The sequence below is a fragment of the Phoenix dactylifera genome, chromosome 4, assembly GCF_051530095.1.
Source record: "Phoenix dactylifera cultivar Ajwa chromosome 4, Ajwa_hap1_PhDact_Kaust_v1.1, whole genome shotgun sequence".
Classification (NCBI taxonomy): Eukaryota; Viridiplantae; Streptophyta; class Magnoliopsida; order Arecales; family Arecaceae; genus Phoenix; species Phoenix dactylifera.
Genome location: NC_143193.1, coordinates 51,703,415 through 51,719,463, shown reverse-complemented (window position 1 = coordinate 51,719,463; position 16,049 = coordinate 51,703,415). Strand labels below are relative to the sequence as shown.

Genomic DNA, 16,049 nt, shown 5'->3' with positions numbered 1-16,049 from the left:
TGTGTTTGATGCAGAAGCACTTAAACGAAGATGTGATTGATTTCGATCTTCTTGAAGATTTGATATCCTATATTGATGAAAATTACCCACTGGGTGCCATTCTTGTCTTTCTTCCTGTAAGCTATCAGGAATCTATACTTATCTGCTTAATCAATTTCTTTTGCAATATCAATTTATTCTCCGTACCTTTTTTCTCCCTTGGTTACTGACTTGTGATGTTTTCCTCAGGGTGTTGCAGAAATTGACTTGCTGGTTGATAAATTAACAGCTTCATTCCGGTTTGGTGGAGTGTCATCTGATTGGGTTCTTCCCTTGCATTCATCTCTTGCATCAACAGACCAAAGAAAGGTGTTTCTGTCCCCACCTCAAAATATACGCAAGGTACCTGTTACCGAGCTAAGTTGTTAAGATGAAATTGGTCGCTCTCCTCTAGTTTCTATTGTAATTTATTGTTTAGTTGCCAGTAATCATTATTCTATTAATTTCTTTACATGTGTTAACTTGACCACTTGGTGTCTGAGAGACAAATGGACATCTGCTATGACCACAATAAGTTGTATCGCTCTCCAAGTGCTGCTGTGCACCAATTTTATGTGTCATGTTCATTTTCAATCATTAGAAGTTCAGAAATAACCTACTAGCTTGCGAACATTGTTCACATTCATGTTATTTCTTTTATTAAATTTTAGAACAATTGCATAAGACATTAGTTAAAGTTTGTACTGTTACTTTTTATACCTTATCAGCCAAGTTGTGACCTAGATTGCAATTTTGTATTGTCCCAAGCTCTGGCATGGATTGTCAAAGTTCCACAAATGGACACAAAGATAGCCTTGATATACTACATTCATTGCTATAATTTATCTTTAAACAAATACTACAATAATTATACCAGTCGTACCTAACATATCTTTCGACATTATTGATTCAAGGATGATGAACTATATCAACAACTTGAAATCTCAAAATAACATCAAATGATTTGACACTGTTGTAGAAGAAATTTTTTTGTTGAAGCTTGCACTATCCTGAACCAGGGTTTGAAATCTTGTCCATATCAGCCTGCACTGGCTGGAGAGTGGGAGATGGCAACCCTTTGGAGGTTCCAGAGGTGAACTGGTCTGAGTGCATCCGTATTGCGCTGAATATGCCTGAAATGCCCCATATCGTTTGGTATCAAGCTTAAAATGTTTATACAGCCCCACTTTTTTTTTTTCTTGGAGGGTTGGGGGGGTGGGGGGAGGAGGGGGTGTACTCTGTGATTCCTAGTGTTAATACAAAATATACTGCAATACATATCATGCTGGCAAGTGATATGGAACCATAGTGCATTTTTTTTTCAAAACCTTGGTAACAATGCCATAATTTCTACATGTCATATTGGTATGATTTGATTCGGAGTAATAACTTCCTATACCAGGCGGTTAAAAAATAGATATTCAAGCCCCAAATAATAATGGGGTTCCATACTTTATCAGCAAACATGTATCATGGTATGTTCCCCATCCCACGATGCCTGCACCATGAAATAATAAGAGCGAACGGCATTTATTTCTGCCGAGTGCTGATGGTGTTCATGAGATATATTTTTTTCCTCAAATTGTCTCATGAACATAGTTCTTTTAATATAATAATTTTATAGGGTTGCAGGATGAAAATATCCTCATACTGCATCAGATTATGGTGGCCAAGTACAAAAACAAAAAATAATTCAACAAAGTAAACTCAACTGTACAGAACCTTTTTTTCTCTCTTGTTCTTCTCCTGTCCTATTCTATTCTTCTGTTTCTTTCGTGTTTTTTTCATCATTGCTTCTCAAATTAATTAGTCTTCTTTTATTTTCTTAGTCATATTCTAACATGGTACTGAAGTTAATTAGAAACTGTTTGTTGATGATCTAAAGTCACAATCTGATATACTCTCAAGTTTTACTTTCTGATCAGCCTATATGCCCATATATGGGTTTCCAAAGTCCGAACTCTTATTATTCTGTTTTCTTCAAGCTTATTTTGTCTTCATAGAGGAAGAGTAGCTGATATATTCTCTCAATTTATTAGCATGACATGAGATTTGCTTGTTTATGTTCATTCTTTTTTCTTGCACAATATGTTTACAAGCTAAAGAGTTACCATTTCTGCAAATAATCCACTCTCTTATCAGACAGCTCTTTATCCATGATGCTGCCTTAAAAGTGCTATATCTATTTGGCAGTGTCATAGGCATTTGTTGGTATCCTAAAAGCAGCCTGTGTGTTACAGAATTGTTGCATAATTTTACCTTAAGTGAGTAAACAATTGGTTCAGTACTTCAGTGTAAGTGTTTTCATTCTTAGAAAGATGTCTACATCTCGAACATTTGATGTCCAATGCAGTACAGTGTGGTGTGCTGTGTATGGTGTATCTTAGAAATAGTGATTATATGATTTAAGAAGAAAAATAATGCTTTTCCTGTAAAATAAACTTTCGATGGGTCAATCTAGCATTTGCACGGGATGTCTTGTGCCATGCTCTGCCAGCCAAGCTATTCAAGACCACGACACAAGCTCGTCATGGTTGAGGGTCAGTACTGCACATACCACAACACAGTTTTGTATGTACTTACAGTTCGGTTAGCATGGGATGACACCCTTAGGGATAGGTATGGGTTCAATATAGGCTGATATGTATATTCCATACTGGTCCTATACCATGTTTTTAAAATCCTAGATGCTGGGGCTTAACATGCACTCTCACGGAAAATGCCAAATATTTGCACGTAGCTAGTACCATGCAATTGCCCTCTGCTGGTAAGGATTTGGCACAAATAGGTAAGGTGACATGCCATGCCATGTCGACAGACATCTAATTCATGGGCAACACTTAATTAAAGCATATAATCAAGTCCAAATAGTCGATTGGATTGACTTTGGTTCCAAATGCTAAACCATATGCTCATATAAGATCTAATCTTAGCAGTCTAAAGTACATTTGGGCACAGTTGTACCTATATTTTCACCCATGTGATTCGTAAAGTACTTCCATAAACTGTGTAAACAAATTAAATAGAAATGTTTTTTTTTGTGCATGTTATTGGTAATGGTTTTCGGTGACAGTGCTTTCCCTAATAATTGTAATATCTTGAAAAAGGAACTTCCACTATCTAACTTTTATAGGTTTAAATTAAGGTATATTGTTGCTAGACTACTTAATTGATGTCGTTTTTGAGGTCATTTGATGGATACTAATACCTTATGTTTTTAGTTTTTTGGTGAACCTCCTTTCCTTATAGCTTTAGTTTTCTGATAAGTTAACTTTAATCTACACATCATATATCATCTTAAATTTAATAAGATGACCCTGCTATATAAATTGAACTTTGGAATTATATGGCAGCACGCATCTGTTCTATAATTCGTGTCTGTAATCATGGAATTGAAGATCTATGATAATACAAGTTATATACTTGGAGGCTACTGGCTTAATATATCCCATGTTGTTTTCCTTTCCTTTTCTTTTTTTCTTTTTGATGAAGGGAAGGGCTGCTGCAAATTATTGTCTAATATAGCGGTAGCCTATTACATCAACAGTGGAAAGATCCCCAACTTTCGAGGGAAATTAGAGGTCCACAACATCTTTTGGATGGGACATGCAATACCAGCTATGACATTGGCCACTTACCTGGCTTCATGATACACTTGAGAGGCCATAAAAGTAGATTGTGAGGTGCTACCTGTTTGCAATATTGTTAGTGAGAAAGGATGCCTACAAGTAGATTTGTGATTGATCCAAGAGATCAATCAAGGTGTCTCCCTCTTACCAAATGCCTGATGGTTGAGACATTCAGTGACACAAGACTTGCCTTCACAATTCACATGCTCTTGTTTGATCTGATCATAGAGAGAAGGGATCGTGATTCCTTCAATTTGCTAAACTTGGACCTTGCAAAGTAAATAATGATAAAATATAGAGTGGTGAAAGTAGGGCTCTAGAGTCTAGACCCTTTTTGCATTGAAGATAAAGACAAATGTTATATAGGTCCTTATTTATACTAGTGAGGTCCGCCATTTTGAATCCAGTTTGGCTTCCTCTTATAGCTAAAAATAAAAAGAGATTAGATTTTTCCTAAAATAATGACTAGCAGAAAAATGATATCAAAACTTTCATTGTTCTGGAGTTAGATGTCAACTCCTGCATCATTTTTATCTTCTGTTGCATGGCCTAATTCCTCCTAGATTTGAAGATACACTCAAAGTCTTACTTGAGAAAGGAAGCTTTTACTTTGACTGACCTGTTTCAAGACTGAAATGTTGTTGAAACCCCATGTCATCGGGATGTGATGAACCCAACAGGGTGGTTGCACACTTGTAGTACTTGTCGAGAGCTTCTTTTTGGTGTTTGGCATGCTTAAATAGGCACCATATGAGAAAATTGTGACTTCTGGAAATTGTGGTTTGCATCAAGTCTAGATGTTCCATATCGTACTTCAAAACTCGACTTACTCGATGTGGCCATAGTGGTCAGCAGCTGGTTCATGATCCTCCTTGATTATTGTTTAACTCAACCATAAGAATTGACTTGGCTTTTAGAGGAATTGCCCCAGCGGCCAACATCCTTTGGTATCTTTGACCACAAGCCTCTCTCCAGCACTACCATTCTGAGCTGTCCTGTTGGAGTTAACCTTCACCTAATCATGGTGTCGGGTTGCGCAATAAACTGGCTGAATCCAAGCCCTCATGATCCCATTATTGTAGGAAGGAGGAAGCACTGGATCAAAACCCAAAACCCAACATTATTGGAGGAGGTAGCGGGAGTGAAGGTGCCAGGGTTGAGGATGCCGACATAGATGTCAATAGAGGGTTTAGGGGCGAAGATGCTGACAGAGGGTTTTGGAATCTTAGGGGGTTGAGGATGGGTAAGAGAGTGGTGGTGGTTGATGACAGCAGTTGTGGGATATTGATGAGAGAGTGAGCGTGCAAGAGAGAGGCCACGAGAAATGAGAGAAATAGGGAAATTAGGCATTAGGAGTGAGGGGCTTAAATATGTAGGTCTTTTGCTATCTCATTTTGAAAGGCTGAGCCATCTTGGTTTTGGGCAGGTTCGGTTTAGCACGCCCCAAACTGCCTAGTTCAGAACGGTTCTGCAGACCTTGGGAATTGATTTTACATATAAACATTTTTTGTCCAGCTTTCATGTCTAAATCCTCGGCTCTTTTGCACTGCAGATTATACTATTGGTTTCTGCGACTAATAAACTTAATGTTGCTGTTGTGTGTTTTACCTTTTATGCATCATTTTAATTCTTCTTGGTAATAGCCAATGCATTGGTTTATAACTTAGCTTTCTAATTATTTTTTATTTAATAAAATACACCATATCTTAAAACTAGGTATAATATGTCATGCTCTATTTTCTGTATTCCATGCGATTGTGACAGAAGGCATTGCAGAATGCAGCTTGACACCAAAACTAACTTGTTTTTTAATTATGTATTTTACTGATTCTCCTTTTCCCCCCTGTTGCAGGTAATTGTTGCCACAGATATTGCAGAGACCAGCATAACAATAGATGATGTAGTTTATGTCGTTGACACTGGGAGGCACAAAGAGAACCGTTACAATCCTCATAAGGTTTATATTTTGCTCAATAATCTTTCATTTTGATACAAAAATTGATCTCATGATGTCAGGAATACTTAGGTGTGGTCCATTTGATGATTTACTTTGATCCATTTTTTTCTTGTTAGGATTGTTGATATTTTCTACTCTTTGTGCTTGGTTTCAGTTTTTAACTTCTTGATTTTGATGAATCAGTTCCAGGCATTGATGCAAGATAGATTCCTATATTTTAGTAAATATATTGCCACAATTTTTTTTTTGTTCTGTTAACATGTGGATTAAAGATTTTGGATATGTTTTATTGTGTGATGTTATGAAACAATGCACCAATCAACAATTTCTAATGATACTTTGCAAAATAGGAAGGATGTGAGTGAAAATCAATTTAGTATTGGTAGGTTGGCAATGGTCAGGTCAGTTCACCGTACGGATACTCGGTTGGTCGAACCGGTATGCAATCTTGTACCGTACGGATACTCGGTTGGCCTTGCGGTCTCGTATCGTACCGTGTACCGATACACTAATAGGATGGTACCGGTACAGGGTCTGGTAGCGAGATAGTAAACCTTGAGAGGAACAAAAGACGTAATTTAGTTTTATTATGGTATCAAGGGAGTATCATGATAAGAAAGAGAGAAAAGGAGAGAATAAAAGAGGAGAGAAAGGAGATGGAGATATGTGAGAAGGATGCTGTATGGTCTTCATGGTGCTGTTCATTATCTATTGTTATTATTAGAAGGGGCCCGGTCACAAATCAAGGCATGAAAGGATAAAAATTTCGCTGATAAGTAGCAGGTCATGTGGAACATAAGTTTGGGCTTGTACAACCTCCAATAAAGTCCCAAGAACAAGTAAACAAGACATAAAATAGCCAATAAACATAAAGACAGCAGATTAAATTCTATTTGAGCAGCAAGGATGATCATAATTCTTACAATAAATGGCATTCCTTTTATAAAAATTATAAAATAAGAAAAGAAAAGATGAATTAAAACCCTAGTTTTGTTTCATTTGCAAAGAGAGGGTTGAAGTTGTCATGATGTTGTCATCAATGGATAGATAGATAGTCTTTGGAAAGGCCACTCCTTAGTATTACATGCTAATTATTTAGGTTGCCATATTGCCTTGTCTTGCGAATCTTGAGAGTAGAAGATAGGCACATTATTAGAGATTATATTGAGAAAAAAATATCAAGATGGGTGCTCTGTCTCTGAAAATATTAATAACACTTGTGAGGTTGATCTTGATCGAATAATAGGGGCCCCAACACTGATGATCCAAGCCACAGAATGTGATCTACTATCTCTAAATTATTTACTAAAAATCATATGATTTGATGATTCCTAGCTTACGCATCTAGTGGTCAAATATGGATAATTTTAAAAAACACAACAATATATGTTTTTTGATCACTTAATGGATAGTCTAGGGATATCTAAATCATATAATTTTTTGACAATAAATAGCTTGTAGATAGTAGATCACATCCAATGCTCGGATCATTAGTGTTGGACCCCTTGTCATCCAATCAAGACCGACCTCACGAGTGCTGTTGTGTGGGCGCCCGCATAATAGCTTTACTTTATATGTGTGTGTGCATGTGTACCATATATGCGTATATAAAATATAAATTTATGTACTTATACATAAATTATATTGTATAAGTGTTGATCAAGGCAGTGGTTGCCTAGGCATCTTGAGGTCCATCATAGGCATATATATACACATACAAATAGGCGTACTATATTACGTATGTCATGTTTGTGTTGGGAAGGGTGGGGGTGGGGGGAGGGAGATTAGGACATGATTTATCGACTCAGCAACTTTCTATTTTCATAGGTCTGATCAAGGTTCGTTGAACTGGTATTAGGACCCGTATCAGTCGGCGGACGGGTCGTACGGTACCGGTTCGATATCGGAACTGGCACGCCTAATTTTTTTTGGAGTTTTTCAAGTTGATTTAATTGGTAATCAATATCTTTTTGAACTTTTTCAATGATTTTAAATCTAATTTGATTTTTTTTGATGTTTTTTGATATTTCTATGATTTCGGTTTAACCTAAATGATGCATCTTATTATTTTAAAATGATACAAAATATAAAATGATTAGTGAGATGTTGCATGCTATAAGAAGCAACATGAAAGATCCCCAAATCAAGTAGTGAGACGAAATAATATAAAATAATAGAATTAATTATATATTTAAAATGCAACATATATACCGAATCTAAAATCTCGTCGAGTGGAGATGCCTCTCGTAGATATCTGGATTAGAAGCATAGTCAGGAGGCACATCAGCCCACCTCTCTAACCAAGCGATGTTGTAGTCTTGTATGTTCATTCCATAAGAAACGTGCTCTAGGTTATAAACACTCTTGGATCTCTCGTGGAAGCTCTGGTCCTGAGAGATGTCCTCTGACTGATAAACTGGTTGATAAAACGGTTGTGAAGGGGCCCATTCAAATAAGCCGGTAACAAAATCTGACCCATAAGATGCTCCGGGCTGCGTAGGGTAGTAACCATCGAAAGATTTCTCAGGCGCACCTATTCATATCCGTATCCATATGGATCATATACTGCCTGTGGCTGCGGATAATAGGATCTAGTATATGACTTGTAATCTGATACGTGTATGGATTTTACTCTACGTGCGAGGTCATCTGCAGCTGCATCATGTCCTTCTGAATGACCTCGAGGAATCCGTCTTCTATATGCAATCGGATTGTTGCGGACTCCATTAGATCGTGCACCATGGTTCCTATCCTGCGTAGCATGTGTCAACTGGAACTCACCGGTGAATCGAAGACCATCCTGTGGTTGTCTCATAAAAGGTGGTCTCATATTCTCCACTCTCTTTCTGGCTAGCAGATCCATGTCCACTAGAACTACTACTTCTAGTCTCTGTATCTGAGTGAATTGCCTCCTCTGCATTCTTCATTGGGGCGACGTTTGGAGCAGTGATATCTAAGCCGGAATTCCTTTGGAATGAGCCACGTCATATGACCCTTTCTATATGACACTTCATTTCTTCTAGCCGGCGGGGCGGAGGTGGGATTTCCGGCATGGCAGCAGCTATGGGCCCTCACAGATGCGCAGGCTGGTAGATGCGCCCGATGCAAGTCACGTCATTGATCGATCGGCTGCAGCATGGCTCGCTGCTTCATCGACGACTGGATCAAGATCGGGATCGATAGCATAGCTGATGCCGCATTAAGGTCTAAGATGGCTTTTGAGAACGAAAAGCTGCTCGGCACCTTATTGTTGGATGTTCGGGCTGTAGGTGTCTTTTGTTATTTTGGTGCCGGGCAGCTGCCTTCTTGCCCTTCGTGCTACTTTTTGTCTGGCTATATTAGGAGGATGTATGTCGTCCTTCCGATCGAGTCAACCAGATAGTGTAGTGGCCTCGTCTAAGCATCTCTCGATCATATCTCTGAGAGGATGTCTCAGACAAGGAGTTATGTGGTGTCCGGCTTTTCTATGGTTGTCGTTGTGGCTGATCAGCTGGAAGAATGTGTGGAATATTACTCTCTTCTCATTGCCCTGCATCGACCCTAGTCTTGTTGGCTACGAAGCTGGCCGATCGTGGAGGCGATCCTCACTCATCAAGCTTCGGCTCCTACTGTTGGTCCACAAGCCATCCGATCATAGAATTATCCTCATCATCAATGAAAGAACTATTGATCCGATCTGTGTACTTTAGTTTTACTTCCTTCAAAATGCACTTCAACCTCAATCTTAGATTGTAGTGAATATTACAAGGTCGTTAAGGCGCTTCTGTGTCAAACGGTTTCTCTGCTTGCTGTGGATGAGAGCGAAGGTGGACCAATTGTGCTCACAGCCACTCAAGGAGACCGTTTGAGAGAGGATTCGGATAGCTAGCCACTTAAGATTTTTCGTGGACAATCCAAAATGAATCCATTCAGCTGCAAAAATATTGAAAAAAATTACGTAAGATAGTACCATATTAGTAACTATCTAACGCTATATAAATATTCTCCTGATGTATAACATACCTGGATTCATACTTTTCTTGCTTACAACAGCTGTCAAGACTTTCAAGGTGTCGGTGCCCTTTCTAAATATTTTGGTTTGTGAAAAAAACCGTGTTGTAATATGTTAATAATTGAAGATACCAGTTAACTTACACATGTTATTTAAGTTAGCTTACCTTTTCTAGACATAGGGCCGCGATTTCTGGATCAAATTCTATCTTGTAAATCACATTAGACAGAACGACTAGAAGTTTGCCATCTATATCGATTCTAGCTACGGTGTACTGAAACCAAGAGTTCAGATAGTATGCTGCAGATAGAGTTCGTTTTTGTCTTAGTAAAATTGTACAAGAACTGAAGCAGAGAGAGAGAGAGGGTCTTGTTTTGAACCGGGTCAACTCAGTGCAAACCGGAAGGTTCTGTCCAGTTTGGTCTGGTTTGGGCCTTTTTCGGCTGGCTTCGGTTGGTTCGGAACTTGTTTAGGCTGGTTCAGGGCTGAAACCGATTCCAATAGGCAAACTGACCTAGTTTTTCAGCAGGTCGGCCCGGTATGGGCCGAATTAGGCGGTTCGGTCCTGTTTGGCCTTCCTTGGTCTGATTTGTGTTTGCTTTGATTTTATTAGTCAGGCAAACTTGTGAACCATCGTATAATCAAGTCTGTTTGGGTTATGCAGGATAATCTACAATTTGCAAAGATGCACATTTAGGTAAAGGTTTAGGCTTCATTCCAATCCATCAATTTATTCTAGTTCGTTTGACTCAAATCTTGGTTTATTGGAACCATTTACACCCTTGGAGGAAATGAATAGTGGCTCCTCAGTAAGAATAAACTTATCATTTTTGACATATAAAGTTGATTTCAAATAGGCATATGCAATAATTTGTGTAAAGAATTGTATTGGTTAGTAGAGAGCATCAAGGTTTTAAATCCCGTGGGATGGGCATGTCCCCGTTTCTCCATGAAACGGGATGCCCCGCTATCCCGCCCTATACCGGTAGTAGTCCTAGTCATACATCCCGGTATATATCCTCTATCTTTCTCTCCTTCTTCTTTCCTTTCTTTTTATTCTACCTTCCTTTCTTTCCTTTCCTTTTTCTTTCTTTTCCTTATCCATTCCTTTATTTTTTTCCTTTTTCTTCTTGTTTCTCTTTCTTTTCTTCTTCATTCTTTCCTTTCTTTACTTTTCTTCTCCTTTGCTTTCTTTCTTTCCTTTTTTTCCTTTTTCTTTCCTTTCACTTTTCCTTTTTCTTTATCTTTCCTTCCTTTTCTTTCTTTCCTCTTTCTTCTTCTCTCCCTGCATGGATGTGTTTCAGAGTCCCGACACTGTCTTAGTCCCATTTTCTCACAGGAACAGGATGGGATGGCCGCGATGCCCCTGTCCTGCTGGGACTTACCCCATCCTGTTGGGACTTAAAAACCTTGGAGAGCATATCATACTGTCCTGAAAGGGTACAGATACCTATGTGGGAGCTTAGTATGCTCTTGTACCCACATGTGGTACTATTTGCTGTGCCAATCCAACAGTCTCACATGTGTCTGTATGGGGATGTACCCTACCATATTGTACTGTTTTTGTTAAGGTGCCTACATGGTACCCAGAGATTTTAATGTTGAGCACAATGCAAGCTAGATTTTTTAGCTTCTTCTATATGCCACATTGCAAACTTCTTTATATCTTCTACGACTTACCTTGTAATTCTTTAATGGAGGGACTTCTTTTATGGAATACCAAGAATATCTTGAATGCCATATTTTCATTCTACTTTCGTGCCCTTTGCTTTGATAACCGATTATAGTTCTGATATATGTGCATATCATGGGAAAACAAAAAAGTTCTGGGGTGTTCGCGGTATCATAGTCATTAGATTTAGCTTTGTTTGAGCTGTTTTCTACTCTGTCACCCTTGAGCATTGGTTTGTCATGAACTCTTTGGAGTTGACGTGTAACAAAAATTTTACATTTAGCAGATAGGTGTAAATTTCAGTAACTTCCCAATAGTATATATGTGTTTTATATCCATCAAGATATTCAATTTTGCAGAAAATGTCAAGCATCGTGGAGGACTGGATATCTCGGGCAAATGCAAAGCAACGCCGAGGAAGAGCTGGACGTGTGAAACCTGGAATTTGCTTTTGCTTGTATACTTGCTATAGATTCGAAAAACTCATGCGCCCCTTTCAGGTTATTCACATGCCCTTTTTTTTTAAATTACATTTTGAGTTGCTACCTTGGTTTGTGGAATGAGAGCTGTAGTGGAATGGGGTTCGTAGATTTGACCCATCCCGACATTTGGTTTGCACGAGTAATGAAATCACACTGCTTTGGAATGACCATTCTCATAAATAAAGGAATTTTGATTCCACTATTAAATTGAAGGAATGGTCATTCCTAGGGGAATGGAAATGAATTTGATGTAGAACAGGGATTCTTGAGCAACCATCTTTTCAGAAATTGCTGGACTTTGTGTCTATTTAGTTGTCTATTTTGCGTTCTTAATTTCAGTTGTCTCCTTATTCAAATAAGGATATCTTTTAAATATTTGCTAGGAAAGCAGTTTACATGTCAAACTAGCTAATTCCTTGTAAGAGGGGTAGGAACAAGTCTCTATAGTTAGGATTTGTACCGCACTGATTGATATAGAGATTTGATAATATTTACTCTGAAATTTTCTCTGATTTCTGGTGGATTCTAGAAATTCTCTCTTGCAAGAAATTTTGTTAATCTTGAATGATATCAGGCCTTTTGTGTTTTTGTTCTGCGTTAGAATTATATTTTTGTTATGAGCTAATTAGCACCATTTTGGCATAAAGTGGGAATGAATGATATATTTGCTTTATATCCCATCAAAAAAAATGAAATGAGTGATTTCATTGACATTTGAATCTAAAAAGTATTATTATGTTAGCAGGAATTATCCACATGTAAAATAACAGTCATGAGAACATTATAACAGTTGTTATTTACTTATTTCATGCCTATTATGTGTGTTTCTATTATTTTTGTGTTTGTATGTATGTATGTATATATAGTAAGGTTCACCAAACTAGTATCATGACCAGTACCGATCTGATTTCGGGTCCTTGATCTAGAGTTTTGCCATACATCTAAAGAAAGGAGGGAGGGAGGAATGAGGGTCTGGCATCCTATTAATGGCTGCCGGAAATGACTGCTGTGGTGGATGTGGTGGAGCTCATGCCCACTGTTGGTGTCAGATCTGAGTGGATACGAGCCACTAGATGGCGTCGAGGGTGTTGAGGTAAATCACCGGCAGGGTGGGAGTTGGATCTAATGGAGGCCGTGGAGAAAGTCTCGGAGGTGGAATAATTGTTGGCAAGATGTCTTGCATGACAGAGAGGTGAGGAGACAGCTGGGTTGAGATCGAGATCAATAGGGGATGGGTCAAGGTTTTTAAAGTAGTGATTGGTTTCACCTAGACAAATTGGGTTAATACTGCTGTATAACCAAATAGAACCAGGTAATTGCGCTTGTTTGGACTGGTGCTGACGAGTTTTGCTCCTATCCTGAACCGAACTTAGGAACTGCCTTAGTTCTAGTTCTATTTGGTTTGGTATGCCTTAAACTAGGTTGTTCGAGATGGTTCGGCGAACCTTACTAATATGATGAGAATCCTGCGAAACGATTAAATGCCGTTCTAAAATTTGGTTCTTTACTTAAGGGTGTATTCAAAAAAGTAATATAAATTGATTCTATTTAAAAATAATTAGCTAAGTTAAATAAAATCGAATTGCCATTGCTTTCTGTGCATACTTGATTTCGTGTCTGAGAAAAACGAGTAGAAATGGGCAGTTCTGATCCCCAATCTACCATTCCCTTTCAGTTCTCATATGATCCTGATTAATTTTCATTCCTATGAAAAAACATCGTGTTAAGGTTATTATAGGGCGGAAAACGGATCGGATACGGATTGGATATTGATATATCCTTATTTGTATCCATATTTTTCGACGAATATGGATACAAATATGGATATTAAATGGATATCAAAATTAATATCTATTATTTGTTCTAAACGTATACGGATACGAATCGGATATTAAACATATCTATATTTATTACAAATGGATACAGATATGAGTTGGATATTAAACATATCCATATTGTCTTATCCGAATACGGATATAAATCAGATACTTTTTCGGATATTAATCAAATTTGAGCAAAATTCAATGATCAAAACCGGCAATAAAGACATGATGATAAAGAAAATATTCAATTAACAAAATATAATTTTAACAAGCATTTATCAATAATAAAAACCAACAATTTCATAAAAGATATACCGCTCAAAGTTGCTTATCACCCAAGTGATGGAATTTATGGCGCCTCCAAGGCATCTTACGGCTGTAGTTGGTTGCAATCGCCGGGTGAAAACTAGAAAATCGACAGGATCTTTGAAATCCTAGTTACTTGAAGATAACGAAGAGGAAAGAATGACGAAATGGACGAACGAGAGGTTTGAGCCTTTCAGGCATGTTGGGTGATTTGAAGGATTTTATTTAAGTTGGATATTCCGTATTAAGTGACAGTTATCCGATATCTAGATTTTTTTAGTTTAGGCTTGGTTAATCACTTAATTGGTTCTCCGATTTAACTTAATTTAAACTTCTTTTCACTTACTCTTGTTATACGGATATCTGGATCCGGATCCGAATCCGAAAAAATTATATCCATATTTGGAAGATTTTTGAACTGACTATCTGAATCCGTATTCAGATCAGATCAGACCAAAAAAAATATCCGAATCCGATCCAAATCGGATACGGAAACAGATATGGTTGGATATAATCCGACCTACTTTCAGCCCTATGTTGTTATCACTACTATATGCAGGTGTTTTTGTGCACATAAAATTTCCACAATAAGTACACCCACTGGTGCATTAGAGCATGCATTTGTAGCAAGGTTTCAAATTTTGATTATACTCTTATGTATCAACCCTGTATCACTTGCTGTATTGATCCATATTGACTTATGGGTATTGTCCAGTTCAATGAACAGTTACTTTTTACCAAGAAAAAAAAAAGAAAAGAACTGTGAGTAGATATGCAGGGCAAACCATGTCTTGTACCATATTGGTAAATGATACAAGGGCATACAAGATCTGAGGCCTTCACGTGTATGAAGTTGTTGAATCATAGGGGACACAATCTACCTCTTTTTGTACGTTTTAACATATTAGATTATGATAAAATAACAATATGGCTACTTCACATCCACTATCCTGTGACTCTGCGACCCATCACCGGTTTCTGATCACATTCTTGGTGCTTTGAAAATCAAGCCCCTGCTTCTACACCATTATTTACATCTATTGATGATTGTGAGATACATTAATCATTATTTGTCATGTATTATGGCATGAATTTACTTTTTAATCATCGTTCCCCTGATGTATTTTTGTACTGTAGCATAAATCAGGCTCTCATATTATCTAATGTCTAAATAAAGGTACCTGAGATGTTGCGGATGCCATTGACCGAGTTGTGTCTCCAAATAAAATCACTTTCTTTAGGAGATATAAAATCCTTTTTACTAAAGGTATGTGTGTGCTCTACATTTATGTTATGCACATGAATGCAATTGCACTATTTGCCTTTAACTTGCTTAAAATGTCCGGTTCTATTGGTTATATTCAATTTTCTGAAACTTTATACTCTTTATGTTATTTCTAGTTCCAAGGTCAACCATTTTATTAGGAGTTATTTTGAAGTTAACTGCATAAACTCTGATTTTACCAGGCTATAGAAACCCCACGTGAAGATGTTATTTCCTCTGCAATTGACTTATTATATAAGGTAATACTTTTAATACTTTCTGCATATTTGTAAAATCTTAACAATTAGCATTTATTTTGATGGCTTTATAACTTGAAGTAGCTCACTCATTTTTTGATTATCTTTATTATCAGTAGTAGGTCTAACTGAAAATTTGTACTGAATATGATCTTTTTGATGATCATATTAACTAGTTCTTTGGTTGGTTCAGGTTGGAGCCTTTGAAGGAGATGAGGTATTGTCACCTCTTGGATATCATTTGGCAAAACTACCCGTGGATGTTTTGATTGGGAAGGTATCTTTACATGTACTTTTATTGTCTGTTGATTTTCCTTGGGATTGAATGTGCTTTCTTTTGGTACAGCAATTTTACTTACATTTGATTGATAGTGGTATTATATTCCTGTACATACACAAAATGTATGTAAATTTTCTGAATATATGTGCTGATGAGGCTCAATCTTTAGGCAAAGCTGAAGGGACCATGTACAGAGGTGCTTTTAGATTGCTGTCTGATCATAAGATACTATAGAATTGATATCAGAGATGGCTCCAAATTGGAATGTTTGGAGAATAAGGAGTCATAAAGCTGACCCCAGATAGCTGGGACAAGGCTTGATGGTTGTAGTTATGATTATATATGTGTGACCAAGCAAGTTGTACGAACC

The 16,049-nt window shown here is 37.5% G+C and overlaps 1 protein-coding gene across 10 annotated transcripts in view; it reads left to right on the top strand.

The window, feature by feature from the left end:
- The window catches only part of LOC103701281 (RNA helicase family protein), a 59,650-nt gene that overhangs the window by 26,259 nt on the left and 17,342 nt on the right, over window positions 1-16,049 (top strand). For all 10 annotated transcript variants that reach the window (XR_015977387.2, XR_015977386.2, XR_015977388.2 and 7 more), the window contains exons 18-24: window positions 15-116; window positions 229-381; window positions 5,500-5,604; window positions 11,627-11,767; window positions 15,056-15,145; window positions 15,346-15,402; window positions 15,593-15,676. Coding sequence is in view for 5 of the 10 variants with exons in the window: in XM_088720492.2 (XP_088576618.2) it covers window positions 15-116; window positions 229-381; window positions 5,500-5,604; window positions 11,627-11,767; window positions 15,056-15,145; window positions 15,346-15,402; window positions 15,593-15,676 (732 nt within the window). In the remaining 5 variants the exon portion in view is untranslated. The remainder of the gene's footprint in view (window positions 1-14; window positions 117-228; window positions 382-5,499; window positions 5,605-11,626; window positions 11,768-15,055; window positions 15,146-15,345; window positions 15,403-15,592; window positions 15,677-16,049) is intronic.